At 35.1% G+C, this 21,899-nt stretch overlaps 1 protein-coding gene across 7 annotated transcripts in view; it reads left to right on the top strand.

The window, feature by feature from the left end:
• The window catches only part of KTN1 (kinectin 1), a 118,378-nt gene that overhangs the window by 77,012 nt on the left and 19,467 nt on the right, over window positions 1-21,899 (top strand). For 3 of the 7 annotated variants that reach the window (XM_029237036.1, XM_029237037.1, XM_029237039.1), the window contains 15 exons: window positions 1,574-1,608; window positions 2,023-2,113; window positions 2,788-2,856; window positions 3,476-3,513; window positions 4,189-4,279; window positions 4,429-4,497; window positions 5,593-5,630; window positions 6,417-6,507; window positions 6,584-6,652; window positions 7,127-7,164; window positions 11,475-11,565; window positions 13,620-13,688; window positions 14,760-14,797; window positions 16,707-16,797; window positions 19,019-19,105. In XM_029237036.1, coding sequence (XP_029092869.1) covers window positions 1,574-1,608; window positions 2,023-2,113; window positions 2,788-2,856; window positions 3,476-3,513; window positions 4,189-4,279; window positions 4,429-4,497; window positions 5,593-5,630; window positions 6,417-6,507; window positions 6,584-6,652; window positions 7,127-7,164; window positions 11,475-11,565; window positions 13,620-13,688; window positions 14,760-14,797; window positions 16,707-16,797; window positions 19,019-19,105 — 1,005 coding nt within the window. The remainder of the gene's footprint in view (window positions 1-1,573; window positions 1,609-2,022; window positions 2,114-2,787; window positions 2,857-3,475; window positions 3,514-4,188; window positions 4,280-4,428; window positions 4,498-5,592; window positions 5,631-6,416; window positions 6,508-6,583; window positions 6,653-7,126; window positions 7,165-11,474; window positions 11,566-13,619; window positions 13,689-14,759; window positions 14,798-16,706; window positions 16,798-19,018; window positions 19,106-21,899) is intronic. The other 4 variants (XM_029237042.1, XM_029237040.1, XM_029237038.1 and 1 more) reach the window with 2 other exon arrangements.

A 21,899-nucleotide genomic window follows, 5' to 3' on the forward strand; every position in this document is an offset into this window, starting at 1 on the left:
AGGGGGTTAATTTTTAGAAATACGTTGAAAGTGGAATCTTATGACTTGGATTTGGTAATGGAAAAATTAATAGTATTTGTGAAAAATGGTTGTAATAAAATTGGAAAAAAATTATGAAACCAACAAAATTAGGAGAAAGCAGGTAGGGAATGGGATGGGTAGAAGAGAATGTTGAAGGGAAAAAGACCCCAAACCTGTTTTGTCAGGTTGCTTAACTGCCTGAAGACCTAGGAATGCTGAGGGGGAAACCTTGCTTCTGGACACATAGTAAATATAACATTGAGGACTTTGTAAAGTGTATGGGCGGGGTGCTAGAAGGATGGGTGAATGGTTGGGATCAGCTCACATGTCATGTTTTAATGTAGCAAGGCGAATACGTTCTTGTGTTGCTTCTGCACTTTACAATCAGTTTTATTTTATTTTTTACTCTTATAAATTTATTTATTTAACTATTTTTGGCTGCATTGGGTCTTCGTTGCTGCGCGTGGGCTTTTGTCTAGTTGCAGTGAGCGGGGGCTACTCTTCTTTGCGGTGTGCTTCTCATTGCTGTGGCTTCTCTAATTGCAGAGCACAGGCTCTAGGTGCGTGGGCTTCAGTAGTTGTGGCACGCGGGCTCAGTAGTTGTGGCTCGCAGGTTTAGTTTCTCTGTGGCATGTGGGACCTTCCTGGACCAGGGATTGAACCAGTGTCCCCTGCATTAGCAGGTGGATTCTTAACCACTGCGCCACCAGGGAAGTACCTACAATCAATTTTAAAACATTCTGTATATTGGCTTAGGTGGTGGTTATGTGAAATCTACATGTTAAAAATTCATTGAATTGTACACAGGATTTGTGCACTTGCCTTATATGTTAGTTTTAAAAAAAAAAAAAAGGAACAAAGCCTCCTTCTTGGCCTGCAAGGCCTTAGAGCCTTGGAATTTTAGATTTGAAGAATTAATGTAAAGGAGGGGCAAATTCTCTTCTTATCCTTAATATTTCTTTTATAGTAATTAAAAACTTACAAGGGGCTAGTTCATTTTTGCCAGCCCATTTTATACTTCATCTTTTTCTGTGTCTTTTGTGTAGCCTCGTCTTTTCTGTCCTGTGTTTTCTTTTTTTATAAATTTATTTTATTTTTTTAAATTTTTGCCTGCGTTGGGTCTTCATTGCTGCACACAGGCTTTCTCTAGTTGTGGCGAGCGGGGGCTACTCTTTGTTGCGGTGTGCGGGCTTCTTATTGCGGTGGCTTCTCTTGTTGCAGAGCATGGGCTCTAGGCACGTGGGCTCAGTAGTTGTGGCACACGGCCAGAGTTGCTCCACGGCATATGGGGTCTTCACGGACCAGGGCTTAACCTGTGTCCCCTGCATTGGCAGGCAGATTGTTAACCACTGCACCATCAGGGACGTCCCTGTCTTGTGTTTTCTGAATTCAGTAATTCTTTAACTATTAGCAGTCTTCAAACATGGATCATTTTCCTAAATTTTGGATCTAATTAATACTAATAGAATTCTGTTTCTGAAGTAGTTTTACCTCATGCAGACTTGGTAAAATTAATCTTTTTTTTTTTTCTTTTTTGGTGATTTTATTTTAGCCTAATAAAGATGTTTTGGAACAAATGGAAAGATGGTAAGAGATTAAATTTTTTAAAAATATTTTAATGACTCATTTCTACCAAGTGTGAGATAGCAGAATTATTAACTATATTAATCTAAATTCTTAAAATTCTCTTTGTACTTCATAATGGAAGAGAGTGATGTACTATTGATTGATTTGGAATTACATTGAGTTTGTGGGTGTCATGTGTGGCCATGATTTACTTGTTTAGGCTAGCATGTAAGCATGCATTACTTGAATACAGTTTAGTTTTTGGTGAAGAGGGACTACCCTTGGACCATGACCAAAGATCCTTAGAAACCTTTCTAGAATAGAAAGTTTAGAAGGAAAAATGGGCATAGGAGTTGATCCATGTAAAATATTTATTTAGAAATCATATTGTTTTCTTTGAAAAATAGTTCATGTGTTTTAAATTTATAATTTCAGCATTCAAGAAAAAGATGAGAAGTTGAAGACTGTAGAAGAATTACTTGAAACTGGACTTATTCAGGTGGCCACTAAAGAGGAAGAACTGAATGTAAAGAATTTTGTATATTTGTTTTCCTTATGATTATTCAGTGAACATGAAGTGGTTTTACTGTAATGTGTAATATTTTTCCCATACCTTTTAGTTACCCACATTTTATGAATTTATATGATGTCCTTTTTCATTAAATTTAAGATTTTATTATAAATACAAAAATGTGTAGTTACCTATAGCATTCACTGCCTTAATGAAGTAGATATTATTGTTATGGTTTGTAATATATGCTCCCCCACCTCCACCCATGCCCGAATTATAACCAAACAACAACTAGTTACAAGAATAACTAGTGGACTTGATAAGTTCATGAAATAGTATTGGAGGCCATAGAATGGAGAGAATGCAGTTTTATTTTATGATTATCATTAGCCTTAACTAACTTAATTTGGATAGGATTGCTGGAAGAAATAAGGTAAAAGGTGTATTTGATTTTAGGGAGAGAAGTGACTTGACAAGTGGTATACTGTGTGGTTTTCAGGTTGTGGAAACATAAGTAGAAATACTTGTGAGGATAATTGAATTAAAGTCCATTTGCAGAATTGTAGACATATAGAGCAACTGAGATTTCTGGGCCTTCAGAGAGGAAAAGAAGCAGCTAGAGAAAAATGAGAAGCTAGCTGTTTTTTCAGAAAATAAAAGTATGTTGTGCTTATGTGTCTTTGAAAAAGGCAATAAGAACAGAAAATTCATCTCTGACAAAAGAAGTTCAAGACTTAAGGGCCAAGCAAAATGATCAGGTAATATATTTAGTAGATCCTGCAACCATTCTCTTTTAAACGTTGGGCAAACCTGTTATCAAATATAGCAGCAAGCCTTTTTTTTGTTCCTCCCTTCTCCAACATGGAGTTTGTCAATTATAGTTTTAATCTGTGAATGATTGGTGACTTGATTATCAGTAATAGAAGCTGCAATTTATTAAATGCTTACTTTATGCCAGGCACTGGATAGAGTATTCTAGGTAGGATGTCATTGCTTGTTACTATAGTGATAAAAGGTTTTGAGTATACATATATAAAGTAAGACTCTAAATAATAGTAAAAGAGGTTACCTGAAGTTAGGAAATTTCCTATTTTCTCCTTATCTGGTTAGAATCATTGAGTCAATAATTTTAATATTTATCTATTGGTTTTTCTTTTGACCTACACTTACCATAAGTAGCTTTAAAGCTGCTTACTTTCAAAGTGCTTTTCATTTTCATAATTATGACATTTAAAAAAATCTAGAAAGAATTACTTTCCAGGTTTACTTTTCCGGGGTTTTGGTGTAGTGGAAAATTTAAAGAACAACATACTTTTCTATTTATGACCCATTTATATTTTGAGCAAATTACCAAGTAGGATACCTTCCTATTTCTAGGTTTCCTTTGCATCTCTAGTTGAAGAACTTAAGAAAGTGTAAGTAATGACATTATTAAACTGGTCTTTTTCTTTTGGTCCAGTTTTATTAGTGCTCATAAATCTTGTTTTATTGTGCAATTAAGATGGCTAGGAGTTTTCATTGCTGGAATAAGGAGACTTAGCTGTGCTTTCCCAGTGCAGTTGTTAAAAAATCAGTTTCCATGATTGACTCCATTTATTAACTTGTGGCATCAAATTGTTAATTTTCTGTTTCTGCACTAGGAACTGTTAATGAACAGGTTATATTGGATAGAGATCAGTTCCTTGTATGTGCTGTTTTCTTGAAGTGTCTATAAAGTTTAATACCATAATTGTATGTAGGTTTTGCCATAGCTTTCAGAGCCCCAGAAACCTATATTGTTGAGAGGAACTCAGTTCTCCTTAGTATTCTTTGGGGTGCAAATCTTATATTCCCTGTGCACTTTGGAAACATGTCACCAGCTTCTCCTTGCGTGCATAGGCTTCAGCCATCTGGTAGTTACTGCTTAATTCTCATTTAGGAAGAGCTTTAAGTATTTTTTTCCCCTTCTGTCTGCAAAATATGGTTGCTCTTTTACTTAAAATGGGAAGAGTTGATTTGGTGAGCCTATTAATGATTTGGTACTATTTTTATATCTTAGTTGGTGGATCTTGATTTCTCCCGAAGTTTAATAATGCATTTCTTTATCTAAGGATCCATGAAAAAGATGGAAAGATCAAGTCTGTGGAAGAGCTTCTGGAAGCTGAACTTCTCAAAGTTGCTAATAAGGAGAAAACTATTCAGGTATTGAGAGAGAGAAAACTTATGTTTTGCTTTTTTGTTTATCAACTTTAGTGAATACCATTTAATTTCATGTGTTTGTCTGTACATTGCATTTTATGTCAATTTCTGTGTTTCCATTGTCCAATCTTGTCTGTTTTGTCATTGTCAAGGATTTGAAACAGGAAATAGAGGCTCTAAAAGAAGAAATAGGAAATATCCAGCTTGAAAAGGCTCAACAGGTAAAAATCCCAGAGCCATAGCATGACAGATTCATTAGTGTATGTGTATTAATGAACTATTTGGTTTTTTTCTGTTACTCAGAAGAAAACTTTTAGTAGTGTGCTGTAAGTATATTGGGTTATGTGCTTTTTATTATTTTTGCCTGATTTGAGAAAATGTTTTAATATTTTAATCAACATATCTTTTAACTGTTTAAAGTTTTTTTCTGGAAAGTTTTCTATATTAATGTTTCATTTTAGTTTGCCAACTTAAAAAAAAAACAAAACACTGGTAAACCTTTTTTTTTTGACTGCATGTTCCAAAACATTTTGTTATAGAATACGTATTGCTCAACCTTTGCCTATAGAATAAAGTACAGATTTCATTGGGGGATTTCAGAGGTAGATGTGGTTACTGGAAATAGATGGGTGGTTTTGGTGAATATAATCTGATAAGGTTTGATTGAAAAAAGTGGTGAGATTGCATGGAAGAGATGATTCATTCATTCATCCAACCAACAGATTCATTCAATATTTATTCAGTTCCTCCTACTTATCAAAGTACTATGTTAGTGGTTGGAGATAATGTGTTGAATGAAATAGGGTATGAGGAAAAGATTAAATTCCTAATATAGACTGAGAGTTCAGGAAGGTCTCCTTCTGAGTAACTGAGATCTAAGCCAAGATCTGAAGGGACTGTGAGAAGGCAGTGGGGAATGAAAGGTACTATTGAACTGTGTATGGTAAGAAGAGGAGATTAAAGGACAATATAGAGTACTGTTGAGTAGTTGGCCTTGAAGAGTGAGAAAAAAAAGCGCTTTGACAAGATAGGGAGGTATGTGGACAGTTAATATTCTAATTTTCACAATTTAAAAAAGTATCACATTGTTTAGACTTATTCATAACCATATTCCTTGTCTCTTCTACCCCTCTCATTTTTAATTTATTACTCTTACTGTCATTGGAGTCAAGAGAAGGTGAAATCAAGTCATCTCTGTTTTGGCTATGTCTTTGTAATTTGAAGTATGCACATTTTAAGGTTTACCATAAAGCCTATTAAGGTAAACTGAAAGGATTATGAATTGCTTTTTTTCTGCTTCTTTCTTTATATTTTAGTTATCTATCACTTCTCAAGTTCAAGAACTTCAGAACTTGTAAGTACCATTTGCCTCATTTCCCTTTAATATCTCTCTTCCACAAGTTAAACATAATTATAATGAAAATTGTAGCTCCTTTTTATTTGATTTCAAGTAATATTTTAAAGAACATCGGGCTTCCCTGGTGGCGCATTGGTTGAGAGTCCGCCTGCCGATGCAGGGGACACGGGTTCGTGCCCCGGTCCGGGAAGATCCCACATGCCGTGGAGCGGCTAGGCCCGTGAGCCATGGCCGCTGAGCCTGCGCGTCCGGAGCCTGTTGGTCCGCAACGGGAGAGGCCACAACAGTGAGAGGCCCACATACCGCAAAACAAACAAACAAACAAACAAAAAACCCCATCAAATTATATCTCACAAAGGCCTCAAAGTCTTAAATTTTTCATTAGGATTTAACCTATAGGTTTTTTGATGGGAATGGGGATAGAGTGGAAGTCTTATTTTTCTGCTTTATAATCTGAATGTGACCTTCAACTGACATGTTGCTCTTTGCCCATTTTAATAGCCACTGTGAAACTGGTTATATATTTCATACCCAAACTAGTTGTGATAAGCTAAATTTGCTGGTATTGACTTAAACAGGGTGTTAAGGGGTGGGAGTAGAGCTACTGCTTAATTTGATATCTCCAAAATCTTATATGCCTTTATACTTGAAATATTTATTTTTTAGTTTATTTAATCAGTTCGGGTTATGAGTACAACCTAAAATACGCTTTTCCAGTCTCCAGTATTTTTACTTTGTTTAGTCATGTAACATTTTCACTGATAGTTCTTAACTTATTGTTAGATTAAAAGGAAAGGAGGAACAGATGAATACCATGAAGATTGTTTTAGAAGAGAAGGAGAAAGACCTAGCCAATAAAGGGAAATGGTTACAGGTGAGAAGTTAAAAACAATAGTAAACACCTTTTTTATACTTGAATATCACTTTTATTTAGACTTATTCTTTTTCAGGATCTTCAAGAAGAAAATGAATCTTTGAAAGCTCACGTTCAGGAGGTAGCACAACATAACTTGCGAGAGGTATAGTATAAACAGATTACCAGCATATTTTATAAAACATGAGGAATCTTTATTTTACTGTACACTAGGAAGCAAAGAAGTTAATATGTTCTCTGAGTTTTTTGCCATAAAAATTACTGTTGTATCATTGTTTTGTTGTTGATAAAATAACTTTTATCCCTGTCAAGTCTACTACTGCCTCATTTGTCAACCTAAGTCTGAAAGAATTTCCTCCCCTTACTTTTTCAGATGGACTCTTATTCTCATTTTTAAGCCTGTGTTTAATTGGTGTATTAATCTGTAATCCTTTAACAAATGGATATTAACAATTAAGTTAAATAAAGAAAATCCATTCTTTGTTTTATGAATGGCCCAGTCTTAAATTTACCACATATAATTGTGTTTTTATTTTACTGGTGAGTGATTCTATAGATCATATATTGTAGAACCTGATCTTTTTCATGTTATAATTAAAAATGTGAATCTGTTTCTTAGGCATGTTCTGCCTCACGATTTGAAGAACTTGAGATTGTGTAAGTATACTTTTAGCCAGCATTTTAAAGAGGAACTTCTCAATATTTTCTAGACTGTCCTTGAATATTATGATGAGTTTCTTCTAAGTTATTAACTTTCTTGTTAAGTAGGAATTATAGTCCAGGGGCAAATAAGTTAAATCTCTGGTTGGTATAATAAAACAGAGGCCTTTCAAATGCTTTCTGATACCTGGAGACTTTATCTTTTCCAGATCCTTCAAATGCATTTTCTGAGATGCTCTTTCTGCTAATATAGACTGGTTGGTTTTGTTTAAGTTTTCTCTCTCTCTCTCTCTTTCTAAATGAAGTATGTAATTATTTTAAAGAGAGATTAAATTTATTTCAAATCAAAATCATTTTTAGTATTGGAAAGAATAACATCTCTGAATTAACCAGAAGATAATCTTAGCCATAATCTTGATAATGAATATTGAATCTTTCTATAAAAGTAACTTGCCTTTGGGGGAAAATAGTATCTGTTGTTGTATCAGTTAATGCTGTGCCGATTAGTAAAAATACTGAATCTGATGAGCATAGGAGGTATCAGTCTTAATAGATGTTATCCTAGACAATTTTTATCCTATGAAGTCTGTTTTCTTAAACTAAATCAGTCTACAGTGGTAAGAAAGGTATCTGTACTTCATTGTTTTGGCCTTCTATCAATTACTTTTTTTTTTCCAATTTATTTATTTATTTATTTTTAAACATCTTTATTGGGGTATAATTGCTTTACAGTGGTGTGTTAGTTTCTGCTTTATAACAAAGTGAATCAGTTATACATATACATATGTTCCCATATGTCTTCCCTCTTGCGTCTCCCTCCCTCCCACTCTCCCTATCCCACCCCTCCAGGCTGTCACAAAGCACCGAGCTAATATCCCTGTGCCTTGCGGCTGCTTCCCCCTAGCTATCTACCTTACTACGTTTGTTAGTGTGTATATGTCCATGACTCTCTCTCGCCCCGTCAAAGCTCACCCTTCCCCCTCCCCATATCCTCAAGTCCGTTCTCCAGTAGGTCTGCGTCTTTATTCCTGTCTTACCCCTAGGTTCTTCATGACATTTTTTTTCCCTTAAATTCCATATATATGTGTTAGCATACGGTATTTGTCTTTTTCTTTCTGACTTACTTCACTCTGTATGACAGACTCTAGGTCTATCCATCTCATTACAAATAGCTCAATTTCATTTCTTTTTAAGGCTGAGTAATATTCCATTGTATATATGTGCCACATCTTCTTTATCCATTCATCCGATGATGGGCGCTTAGGTTGTTTCCATCTCCGGGCTATTGTAAATAGAGCTGCAATGAACATTTTGGTACATGACTCTTTTTGAATTTTCGTTTTCTCAGGGTATATGCCCAGTAGTGGGATTGCTGGGTCATATGGTAGTTCTATTTGTAGTTTTTTAAGGAACCTCCATACTGTTCTCCATAGTGGCTGAACCAATTGACATTCCCACCAGCAGTGCAAGAGTGTTCCCTTTTCTCCACACCCTCTCCAGCATTTATTGTTTCTAGATTTTTTGATGATGGCCATTCTGACTGGTGTGAGATGATATCTCATTGTAGTTTTGATTTGCATTTCTCTAATGATTAATGATGTTGAGCATTCTTTCATGTGTTTGTTGGCAGCCTGTATATCTTCTTTGGAGAAATGTCTGTTTAGGTCTTCTGCCCATTTTTGGATTGGGTTGTTTGTTTTTTTGTTATTGAGCTGCATGAGCTGCTTGTAAATTTTAGAGATTAATCCTTTGTCAGTTGCTTCATGTGCAAATATTTTCTCCCATTCTGAGGGCTTTCCTTTGGTCTTGTTTATGGTTTTCTTTGCTGTGCAAAAGCTTTGAAGTTTCATTAGGTCCCATTTGTTTATTTTTGTTTTTATTTCCATTACTCTAGGAGGTGGGTCAAATACGATCTTGCTGTGATTTATGTCATAGAGTGTTCTGCCTATGTTTTCCTCTAAGAGTTTGATAGTTTCTGGCCTTACATTTAGGTCTTTAATCCATTTTGAGCTTATTTTTGTGTATGGTGTTAGGGAGTGATCTAATCTCATACTTTTACATGTACCTGTCCAGTTTTCCCAGCACCATTTATTGAAGAGGCTGTCCTTTCTCCACTGTACATTCCTGCCACCTTTATCAAAGATAAGGTGTCCATATGTGCGTGGGTTTATCTCTGGGCTTTCTTTCCTGTTCCATTGATCTATCTTTCTGTTTTTGTGCCAGTACCATACTGTCTTGATTACTGTAGCTTTGTAGTATAGTCTGAAGTCAGGGAGCCTGATTCCTCCAGCTCCTTTTTTCGTTCTCAAGATTGCTTTGGCTATTCGGGGTCTTTTGTGTTTCCATACAAATTGCGAAATTTTTTGTTCTAGTTCTGTGAAAAATGCCAGTGGTAGTTTGATAGGGATTGCATTGAATCTGTAGATTGCTTTGGGTAGTAGAGTCATTTTCACAATGTTGATTCTTCCCATCCAAGAACATGGTATATCTCTCCATCTATTTGTATCATCTTTAATTTCTTTCATCAGTGTCTTATAATTTTCTGCATACAGGTCTTTCGTCTCCTTAGGTAGGTTTATTCCTAGATATTTTATTCTTTTTGTTGCAATGGTAAATGGGAGTGTTTTCTTGATTTCACTTTCAGATTTTTCATCATTAGTATATAGGAATGCCAGAGATTTCTGTGCATTAACTTTGTATCCTGCTACTTTACCAAATTCATTGATTAGCTCTAGTAGTTTTCTGGTAGCGTCTTTAGGATTCTCTATGTATAGTATCATGTCATCTGCAAACAGTGACAGCTTTACTTCTTCTTTTCCGATTTGGATTCCTTTTATTTCCTTTTCTTCTCTGATTGCTGTGGCTAAAACTTCCAAAACTATGTTGAATAAGAGTGGTGAGAGTGGGCAACCTTGTCTTGTTCCTGATCTTAGTGGAAATGCTTTCAGTTTTTCACCATTGAGGATGATGTTGGCTGTGGGCTTGTCATATATGGCCTTTATTATGTTGAGGAAAGTTCCCTCTATGCCTACTTTCTGCAGGGTTTTTATCATAAATGGGTGTTGAATTTTGTTGAAAGCTTTCTCTGCGTCTATTGAGATGATCATATGGTTTTTCTCCTTCAATTTGTTAATATGGTTTATCACATTGATAGATTTGCGTATATTGAAGAATCCTTGCATTCCTGGAATAATCCCCACTTGATCATGGTGTATGATCCTTTTAATGTGCTGTTGGATTCTGTTTGCTAGTATTTTGTTGAGGATTTTTGCATCTATGTTCATCAGTGAATATTGGCCTGTAGTTTTCTTTCTTTGTGACATCCTTGTCTGGTTTTGGTATCAAGGTGATGGTGGCCTCGTAGAAGGAATTTGGGAGTGTTCCTCCCTCTGCTATATTTTGGAAGAGTTCGAGAAGGATAGGTGTTAGCTCTTCTCTAAACGTTTGATAGAATTCACCTGTGAAGCCATCTGGTCCTGGGCTTTTGTTTGTTGGAAGATTTTTAATCACAGTTTCAATTTCAGTGCTTGTGATTGGTCTGTTCATATTTTCTATTTCTTCCTGATTCAGTCTTGGCAGGTTGTACATTTCTAAGAATTTGTCCATTTCTTCCAGATTTATCAATTACTTTTAAGAGATTTTTCCTTTGATGTAATCTCATCAGTCTTTATTGATGTTTAAGAAGTGGCCCTTTGAAACTGTATCTTTAAAAAAGTAAGATATTGAAGATATTTATTAGGTCATTATCTTTATGGAGAAAAAGGAGTTGTCTTTATTGGCACTAAGATTGCTCATATGTACAACTAACTGTTTATCTTATGGGCATTATATAACTGTCAAGGTGCTTTTCTATCATTTGCTAATAGAAAGCTTAGAGACAACGTTTGAGGCCTATTTGTAGTAGGTATATAGATCATTAAAGTATGATTTTAGATTTATTTCTACCTCACATTAAAGAAAATTAATGTAATATTTGGGGGGGCATTTTTAGGTTTACAGAAAAAATTGAGAGAGCAGTACAGAGAATTTCTATATACCCTCCTTCCCCATTTTTCTTCTTTTTTACATCTTGCATTTGTGTGGTAATTTGTTACAACTGATGAAGCAAATCAATATATTGCTATTAACTAAAGTCCATAGTATCCATTAGTGTTCACGCTTTTTGTACATTCTAGGGGTTTTTGACCAATGTATGATGACATGTATCCATCATTACAGTATTATAAAAAAAAGTTTTACCGTCCTAAAATTCTCCTGTGCTCCACCGATTCACCTAACTAAATATAACGTCTTCGTAAAAATTCTAGGTTGAAAGAAAAGGAAAATGAAATGAAGAGATTAGAAACTGTGCTAAAAGAAAGGGAGAGTGATCTTTCTAGAAAAACAAAGCTGTTACAGGTAAATATGTTTATACTTAAAATTATCATGTGAGTTACTGTCTTTGCATGTTTGAAAACAATTTTAACTACTGCAAAAGAAAATTGAATGCAAAATGACATTCCCTCCTACCCAGATACTGGGTCTCATTCCTCAGAGATAACTACTATCAATTATTTATATATCTTTTGAGCAAGCGCCCATGCATAAAATGTGTGTGTGTGTGTGTGTGTGTACTTAATAGTTTTTAAACATATTGTATTTAATCATACACAATTTTGTATTTTGCTCCCCCCACCCAATAAGCACATTTTTATCTTTAACGTTGAATGGCTTCATGGTATTCTTTTGTATGATTGTATTATCATTTATACAACCAGTCCTGGTTTATGGATACTTATATTATTTAGAGTTATGTTTCCTGTTACAACAGTTCTATGGTAAATATCCTTACACACACATTTTCAGTACTTATGCTACTATACTATATCTGTATTTATAATTCCTACAAGTGAGATTTTGGGTTTTATGCAGAGGGGTTTTTTCCTTCTTGAAAGTGATAGTTAAAATAGAAAATAGTATCTCTTCATCTTCATGTAGTTAGTATTGAAAGTCCTTACAAAACATTGTTTTGAAGTAATAGGAAATTTTAGATGTCTGCACTGTCTCAGATACTTGTGCTCACATTTCATGCTCCAAGGGTTGGTTCTGTCACATTCCCTTTCCTTCCCAAGTAGGTTCATTTTAAATTTTGTCATATAATGCTAAATTGTCCTCCAAAGTGTTTTTACTAATTTATACTCTCCAACAGACTAAATTACAACTAAACTAAATTGCACTAAATTAAACAACCAAACTACAACAACTAAATTACACTTTCCAACAGAGAGCCATTTACTTTTCATCCTCTTCAACACTGATGAAGATGAAAACATTTGATATTATGCTTGAAAGATGGTCAGATTATTGTAATTTGCATTTGATAGAGAAGTTAAGCACTCATCATTTGTATATGAATTGGCCTGTAATTTTTCCTACATTTTCCCCTCTGGGTTGATTTTTTCTTGCTAATTTATAAGATCCATTTAACATAGTAAGGGAAGTTAGCCTTCTTGTCATGTGAGGTGATTTATTTTAGTTTTTCTTTTGACTTAATTCCTGCCCCCCCCCTCCCGCTTTGGAAATTTTTATGTACTGAAATGTTAAGTAGTTTGCTGAGTTTGAAGTCTTGAAATGAAAGTTACCTCTGACTCTATGATCATAAAAATGTTTTCACGTGTTTTCTTCTAATATTATGTTTATAATTTATTTTTTTTTGCTTAGATGTTTTATTCACATGTAATTTATTGGAGTAAGTTATAAGAATAGCATTTCAACCTTAAAAAAAATAAAAGACTACCCAAATAATCGATTATTACTTGACTGCAGTGGCTCTGTCCCCTGCCTGGAACATTTAGCAATATTTGGAGACATTTTTGGTTATCACAGCTGGCGGAGGGGTGCTACTGCATCCAGTAAATGGAGGCTGTGGATGCTGCTGAACATCTTACAGTATGTGGGCGGCCCCCATAATAAAGAAAATACGGCCCAAAATACCAGTAGGACTTGCCCTACTGATCTGAGGTGTCACCCTGTAGTAAATTCTGACATGTGTTTGGGTCTGTTTCTGGATCCTGTTTTCTTCCATTGAGACATACCCACTCCCAGGCTAGTACTGAATAATTGAATTATTGTAATTTTATAATTTTTTTTTTTTTTTGCGGTATGCGGGCCCCTCTCTGCTGTGGCCTCTCCCGTCGCAGAGCACAAGCTCTGGTCACGCAGGCTCAGCGGCCATGGCCCACAGGCCCAGCTGCTCCACGGCATGTGGGATCCTCCCAGACCGGGCACGAACCAGTGTCCCCTGCATCGGCAGGCGGACTCTCAATTATAATGTATTTTAATATAGGGCTTATTACACCCTTTAAAAATTGTAACTGTTGTAGAATTTGCCTGGTTTGTATGATACGTTTTAAAGCTTATATGGAAAATAAAAGCTCTGTCCATGTGTTCATGTCTAATTTTTGTTTAAATAGGAAGTACAAGATGAAAACAAATTGTTTAAGTTCCAAATTGAGGAGCTTAAGCAGCAGAACTACCAACAGGTAGGTACTGTTAGATGCCTTGCCTTTTATTTATGTGGTAAAAAATTTTATGACTCATGACCATAAGTATTACCATTTTGCCTTTTCATTGAGAATAAAGTATGTGTTGTTTTATTTATAAGTGTTTATCAAATTTCCTAAAAAACAAAGCAGTTTGCTGTGCTATAGCCAAGATAAGATAATCTATAATTTATAAAGTATACACAAATAACATTACTATCTGTATTCCAGCTCTGTTATGTATCTGTGTGTGTATGTTTTCAGATCCTTTAGAATGCCTTTCTTAGCAAGTCAGATAAAATCATGTAGAGGTCAGCCTAAAAACATGTGTATACCCTACTTCCCCTTTCTGCAAACAAAACATCTATAATTGGAGAGAAACTAAGAAATGTGTAATATTATAAGTAATAATTTACCACCATTTAAAATACTTTTTCAGAGTATAATTCTGCTTGGTAAAAATAAAATGTGTGATTTTTTTAAAAAAAAATGTTAACCAAAATATTCTTTAAATTAATTTATATTATGAATGTATATGGATAAACTCGAAAGTATTTTGAAGGACAAAAGAATTAGAGTCCTTGTCGACAAGAAGCTTATAGTAGTTTCGTTTGGGAGATTGTAGTCATCAGGAATAAATACCATACGTGAAGGGCTATGTACCTTTACATATTATGTAAAATTAACTTTTTGTTACATGCAAGTTAACTTTTCCATACTTTTCCTTCATTAATGGTATTTTTTTGACTTTTGGAAGCTTAGTGTAGTCAAATATGAATTATGCATTATGAAAATTTAAGGTATTAACTCAGTGCTTTGCACATGATAGGAAATTTATAAGTTTGTTAAATGAAGAGTTTAAGAATATAGTGACAATGAAGATTTGATTTAGCACTCAGTACATTGTATAAATGTGTACATATTTTTATTAAAATTACTTTTTGATGGCATATAGAATATATGATATTTTTACCTTTGGTGTTGTCTCAGTTTATGTCTGAGAACAGATTTAATTTTTTTGAAGTCCTCTAGAAAGCTGTGTTTGAAAATAACATTTAACTGTTTTAATAGGCATCTTCTTTCCCCCCTCACGAAGAACTATTAAAAGTGTAAGTAATAATTCTTATTCACAATTCGGGACGTGGCAACTGTTTTTCTTTACTAAACAGTTCTCAGATAAGCAATTTGATGTAACTGCAAATGCTCCCCTAATTTTTACAGTTCTATTTGGATTTCTTGGACTGTAGGTCATTAGCGCTTTAGCTGTGCCTTTGGCTGAGCTAAATGTACCTTTTATGGTATTTGGATTTCTTTGAACTTTTTTTTTTCTTTTTTCTTTTTTTTTTTTTTGCGTTACGCGGGCCTCTCCCGTTGCGGAGCGCAGGCTCAGCGGCCATGGCTCACGGGCCCAGCCGCTCTGCGGCATGTGGGATCCTCCTGGACCGGGGCATGAACCCGTGTCCCCTGCGTCGGCAGGCGGACTCTCAACCACTGCGCCACCAGGGAGGCCCTTTTTGAACATTTTGTTGAGGGTGATAACTGGTTTTTCAGGCATTCAGAAAATACCTAATCACATTTAACTATATTTTGAAGGCTTTACTGATTTACCTTAAATTATCTCAATTATCCTCCTGATATCTTTGTGGCATTGAATGGTGCACGTTTTGGTTTAGCGTCTGCATTAAAAAAGCAACTCTTATAATCTTTATGGTTACTCTCTTTTAAGGAGTTTTTTTTTTTAACTGAAACATTTTTGATGTGGGTCAGTATTTTTCTCTAAGAGGCTGCTTTTAAGGTCATTTCAGGTAAGTTGGTATGTTGCAACATGTTAAATGTCAACCACATGAAGTATATTCAGTGATATATCTGTGTGTTCTTCCATCTTGACTTGTTTACACAGTTGGTAGTTTACTAGTTTAGAATTATTTACTATTAAATTGAGTCTTGAGTTTGACTGTATAGAGCAAGGGTCAGCAAACTTTTTTTTATAAATGGCCTGACAGTGAATATTTTAGGCTATGTGGGCCACGTAGTTTCATATTCTTTTTTTCCTTTTTTCCCTACAGTTCTTTAAAAACATAAAATCAGCTCTTGGCTCAAGGACCATACAAAATCAGACTGTGGGTCGTGCCCTGAACCCTAGTTTGCCAACCCCTTATATCGAGCCTTATTCTTAGGGAAGAGCGATTTGTACTTTAATTTTCTACCCAAGCCTCCTCTCAGCTATTACAGAATCAAATTGTGACTCTTTGCCATTTCTTTCTGCATTTCTGGGAATTAACTAACTTATTTGATAGAACCAGAAAAACATGAATCCCAAGACTGTTCTTTTTTTGTTTTTTTTTTTATGGTACGTGGGCCTCTCACTGTTGTGGCCTCTCCCGCCGCGGAGCACACCGGACGTGCAGGCTCAGCAGCCATGGCTCACGGGCCCAGCTGCTCCGCGGCATGTGGGATCCTCCCGGACCGGGGCACGAACCCGTGTCCCCTGCATCGGCAGGCAGACTCTCAACCACTGCGCCACCAGGGAAGCCCCCAAGACTGTTTTGAAAATGAAAAGAGAACACCTACCTCACGTTAATATTATGCTTTTATTGTGGGTTAGCCACTTAAAGTCATAATTGATTTCATTACCTTCTGGGTAAAAAAAATATTTAAGGGAATGTGTCTACATCAGTTTTTACTCCTCTGAAAATAGCTACTTCACTGCCCTAGATAAAAATAGAAGTGACTACAACTACAGCTGTTCATGTATTCATGAACTGTTTCTTAGGGGATGATTTTTCTTTAGCATAAATGTCAGTGTATCATATTGTAAAAATTTATTTGAAAGGTTATTTCTGAAAATAGGAATTCATGGATAGGCTTTCTGTGGTAACTGGTTAAGCTTAAGGAGTTTGCCTGTTAGGTTAATGCATTTTTCAAAGCATCATCTACTTGCTGTTTTTATTGTAGTAACAAATAATATGTTCACTGTTTACCTAAAATATTGTTATATATATTCATGTTCTGGTTTAGAATTTCAGAAAGAGAAAAAGAAATAACTGGTCTCCAGAATGAGTTAGCTTCTTTGAAGGATGCTGTTGAACACCAGAGGAAGAAAAACAATGTAAGCAAATTTTTATCAGAATAAAGCTTTTTATTATTATTATTTCACTGAAATATCATGGTTAAGAATTTTTTAATCAACTTTTACTTTAGATTTCTTAATCTTTGTAGGAAAGTACTGTTTTGTGTGTAGGTTTTATGAGAGGATTATTGGGGAAACCACTTTATTAGAGAGTGGATTTTTTAATGAATAAATGAAAAGTCCATTTTGTACATGTCTGAATATCATTTTAAATGTTGACATTACAATTATTACAGCTACAGATTTTTTTTTTTAAACTATAGTTGACTTTCTGTTAAACTTTTTTTTTTTTTTTTGCGGTACGCGGGGCTCTCACTGTTGTGGCCTCTCCCGTTGTGGAGCACAGGCTCTGGACGCGCAGGCTCAGCGGCCATGGCTCACGGGCCCAGCCGCTCCGCGGCATGTGGGGTCTTCCTGGACCGGGGCATGAACCCGTATCCCCTGCATCGGCAGGCGGACTCTCAACCACTGCGCCACCAGGGAAGCCCATCTGTTAAACTTTTATCTGGAAAAATTATTCTTTCAGCTCAGTATCTTAAAATTAAAGGTTTTTGTTATTTTGATTGGGCTAGCCTTTTTGTAAACTGAAAATAATGCCAGTATTCAAACCTAGTATTTTCAATAATTAAGTGTCTTTCAAAGTCTTCTGCCACCTCCCTTTTTAAATTGAGAGGTGTTTCAAATTTTGGTAATTAAGCATATTAGAGGGCTCAAAACCTGAATACATTTAGGTTAGAATGGAAGGGATAGTGAAATATTGACAAGTAGTAAATTTAGATGAGTTTCTTAAATTCTCTCTGACCAGAGGATGACACCTTTAAGTAGAATGCAAGCGTTCTTGTTAGACGAGGAATTTTTGCACACAAAAGTATCATTGTTAAGACTTGAGTAAGGTCAGAAATGTTATTGAAATCTAAGCGGGTATTTTCTAATGAAAGCTAATTTTTCAAAGTTTGCGTTAATTTGTTAATTTAACAAGTTGACATGTTCCTGCTCCTCTGAGTTTGTCAAAATTAGGTATGTGAATTGCCCTTTGTGTGTTTGTGTAACATTACTAATAGCATTGCTTGGCCAGAAAACCTAAGCTCAATTTGCCAGTATTACTGTTACCATCTTAACTGTGTTTTATTATCGGGATTCTGAGATAAGGAAGGTATGGTAATGCCAGTCTAATGCCTCAGCAGCAGCAGTGCTGGAGGCACTGAAGTGTGTGAAAAGAGCCAGGACACTGGAGGCCAGCAGACTGCAACGTCAGTCCATTCTAGTTCTGCCCCCTCATTTGCTGTGTACACTTGGTCACATTTATTAACCTATCTGAGCTGTGGTTTTGCCATCTATAAAATGGGAATAAATACCTCTTAGGGTTGTTACGAGGATTAATGAAAATTTTTGTGACGTGCCAAGTACAGTGTTGGGCACATAAGTAAGCATTTAATAGATGGTGATTATTGGCTTTTTAGTTTTTGTTTTTAATGTTTAGATTTCTAAATCTGAAGAAAGACTGAAATATAGCAGATTGTCCTTATTAGTATTTGCTAATGAAATGCTGTTGAAATAGATCTTTCAGAACTCAGTTTCCAAAGGCCTCTGTTTCTCTTTCTCCTCGTTTGCCTTGATCAAGTAGCTCATACAGTTCCTGTCAGGTTGCTTTTTGGTATGCACATTTGACCATGCCAAGAAAGATAGAGAAATACAGTGAATTCCTATGTCATTCCTAGGTAGACTTGAAATGTGTTAAATCAATACAACATATTTAGAGAAAAAAATGTTATGCTGCAGTGGAAAGTCCCATGAGTGATACTGGGTCCTGTTTAAAAATCACACATAAAGCTTTTTGTAATACTTGTGTATTTGTTCTGTCCTTAATCCTCTAATATTCGATGTACCTGAAATTATATTTGTAATCTTGGTTTCTGTGTTTACTTTTGAATGCTTTTTCTTCCTTGTTATATGTGCATAGTAATTACTTTAAAGCTGGCATATTTGGTGTGTATACTAAAACATGGGAAGTGGGCATCTTTATTTTCTCATTCAAACTTCTAAACATTGCTTTTTATTTTTTTGCTAATATACATATTTTCCCATTGAAATAATTTTGCAGTAAGCAGCAGTTAAATGCAGTGCAAAATACTGATGAAGCAAAAAGCAAAAATCTTTCAATAATGGATAAACTGAAATCATTCTTTCTAAAAATGATTAGGACCTTCGGGAGAAAAACTGGGAAGCAATGGAAGCATTGGCATCAACTGAAAAAATGCTGCAGGACAAAGTGAACACGACTTCCAAGGTTGTAATGCTAACTCCTAGAAACAATCCACTGAACAGAGAAAATCTGCAGCTTGTCTTAAAATCAGACTAAAGCATTTAATTTTACTGCAATTTGAATATAAAATCTCCTTATCATCCACATTTATCACCTCTGTCATCTCTGCTTTTTTTCATCTACTCCTTGAAGCTTTAATTTTGGGCATGCTGTTTTGTTGTGATTACTTGATTGTTTGAGCTTTGGTGATTACTGCTTTAAGCTGATGAGTCTCAGGAAGCCTATGCCACCCATGTAAGCTCTTCTTAGAGTGTACCTCTTGGGTTGATTAAGACAACTTGGTGAAAACCCTGAGCCAAAAAAAATCTAACTGAATTAACAAACACATTTGACTACCTAGAATGCACCTGTGATGCACAGTGGACTCTCCTAGGTTCTATGAGGCACACCAAGATGACTCAGACAAGGTGGAAAATGATAAAAGTCTTCAGAAGTACAAGGACGGGATCAATTCTGGGTGTGTTATTGGGGATGCTTTCTTAGAAGAGATGGAATTAAAATTAAACTTTAGTTTTGAAGTATCTGGGCAGTAATGATGCACATTTTATGTTTAGTATGGAATATTAATGTAAGGGATAATCCTCTTGACCAGAGTATGTAAAGTGCTCCTGAAACATATCCCCCTCTGTCTTAAAAACGATTAAAGGTATTCTCCCTGAGTTCAAGTTGTTCCATGGATTTAAAGATTTCTAATGAATTGTAATCGAGAAGTTGTTTTTAAAGATTGAGAGAAATAAATGTGCCAGTTCAGTCAAGCACTTTGAAAATTCCTACCAAGAATAAATGTGGAACAGAATTATTGAATTTCATATATGGGTTAATTAAAGTTCATTATGTTATTCAGCATTCTGTAAGTATTTTGTGTGCTAAGGTAATATGCTGAATTTTAAATGTAAGTCTTAGTGACATTTGAAGGACTTTTTTTTAAGCAGAATAGAATTTTAATAAATTTTTTTATCAATCATGTTTGTAGTTATATTTCCTTTAGTGTAAATGGATTTGTATTTACTTATATACTTATTCTTTAGGCCCTAATTTTCACTAAAACCTTAATTTGAGATATCTGGCAGATATTGGAACCAGAGAAATCTAGGCCAGAGAGTAGAAAAATCTAGGCCAGGTAGGATGTTATTGTTTTATTGTCAGTGGTTGCAGTCAGCCCTGTCAGCAGTGGGGGTTCTGTATAGTTTCTGATTGTTTCTGTAACTTTGTTTTTCACTGTTAAGAGCTACCTTTTAGCCTTATTTTGTTAATGAGGCTGGTTATCTAGAAAGTGCTAAACTCTTAATATGCCATTCCTACAAGAAGTTATGTGCCACCTGTCATAGGCATTCTTGCATATTATGATGCCAAAAGAAAGCTAGAATTTGTTTCATCATGTGTTTGGTGGTGAATTTAAGAATTTATATATATTTCAGAACTAATCACCAAGTGCATGATGGCTTCTCGCATGGCTGATGATCTACAGAGCATAGACTTTATACTCCTTCTCTATTTTAATGGAATTTAGACAGTCCTCAGATAGCATAGGTATAAAATGATGTTGATTGACCCCTGACTACAGGTTGTGCTGTAAGGAGTAAATGTTCTTGAGGACCTACTATTAATGACAGGTTCACATGAAAGGTACTTCACACATGTTACACTTAGGTAAAGATAGTAAGGAAATTATAATAATGCAGTTTTCAATATTAAAGTGGAATAGAAATTGTTATCCACAACCAAACTACTATGTCAAATGAAAACTTTTTACCTAAAATTGCTAGTACATCCTTGTGCTTCTTAGTTACAAGTTAGACACCTATTTCCTTTAGTTAGATTCTTTTTCCCTTGGGGAATTTTCAAAAAAGTTTCTGTTCCACAGTGTCTCTTTTCCTGATCTTCTTTAGAGATTGCTCTACCACTTCTATGGTCAGATGATAAAAATGAGCTCTTCATTGTTTCTGAATTAGCAGTTAATCATTTTCCTTAAATGAGTGTACCTTATTTTATGCAGTTAGGTGGATGTATCCCTGAAAAATAGTGGACTTTACTGAGTTATTGAAAATACTCCATTAAAACATCCATTTTAAAAATCCTGCCATTAATCCGAATAAAGTAACAGCTTTTTGTGTGTACAGAATATGATTAACCTCTAGCTTCTTATTGTGTAAGTTTAGATTTTCATGTTATTAGATTTTCTTAAATTGAAGCATGTGCACCTTAAATCCATAATAGATTTGAAAGATTGATTTAAATGGTGGGGGAAGATAGGGTTGAGGTCTTGCTAGCTTGCTTGCCTTCTTGTCACCTGTTGAACTTCACCAGTGTTTTGAGATGATTTTCTTGGCTTGGTTTAGATGTGCATTTTTATATATGTCTTTTTTTGTTTTTTAATCTTGTAGAGATAGTTTGAATATTCGATTTTTATTTTTTCGTGTGATCAAGTCATTACCCTAATTTTGACAAACAATGCTTTTGAGTTAATAATTGATACCCATTAGACTTGGATTTAAAATCACCAAATCTAGACATGCATTTGTGATACTTATCTTTAAATTTAACAGCTGACAGAGTCCATACACACATGCCAGAGTTAGTCTTCTTGACGGCATTGGTGAAGTAGTGCACCATCAGTTTTTCCTCTTTCTCTTTACTCTTTTTCCCATATGTACACCTGTCAAATTTTGGTGGTTCCTTTTTCCCCCCCTTTGTTTAGCATAAATAGCTTCACCTGACCTTGAAACTGGAAGTATCAAAGTTGCCATTTTAATTCCAT

The sequence above is a fragment of the Monodon monoceros genome, unplaced genomic scaffold (assembly GCF_005190385.1).
Source record: "Monodon monoceros isolate NGI ecotype Baffin Bay Population unplaced genomic scaffold, NGI_Narwhal_1 Super_Scaffold_21, whole genome shotgun sequence".
Classification (NCBI taxonomy): Eukaryota; Metazoa; Chordata; class Mammalia; order Artiodactyla; family Monodontidae; genus Monodon; species Monodon monoceros.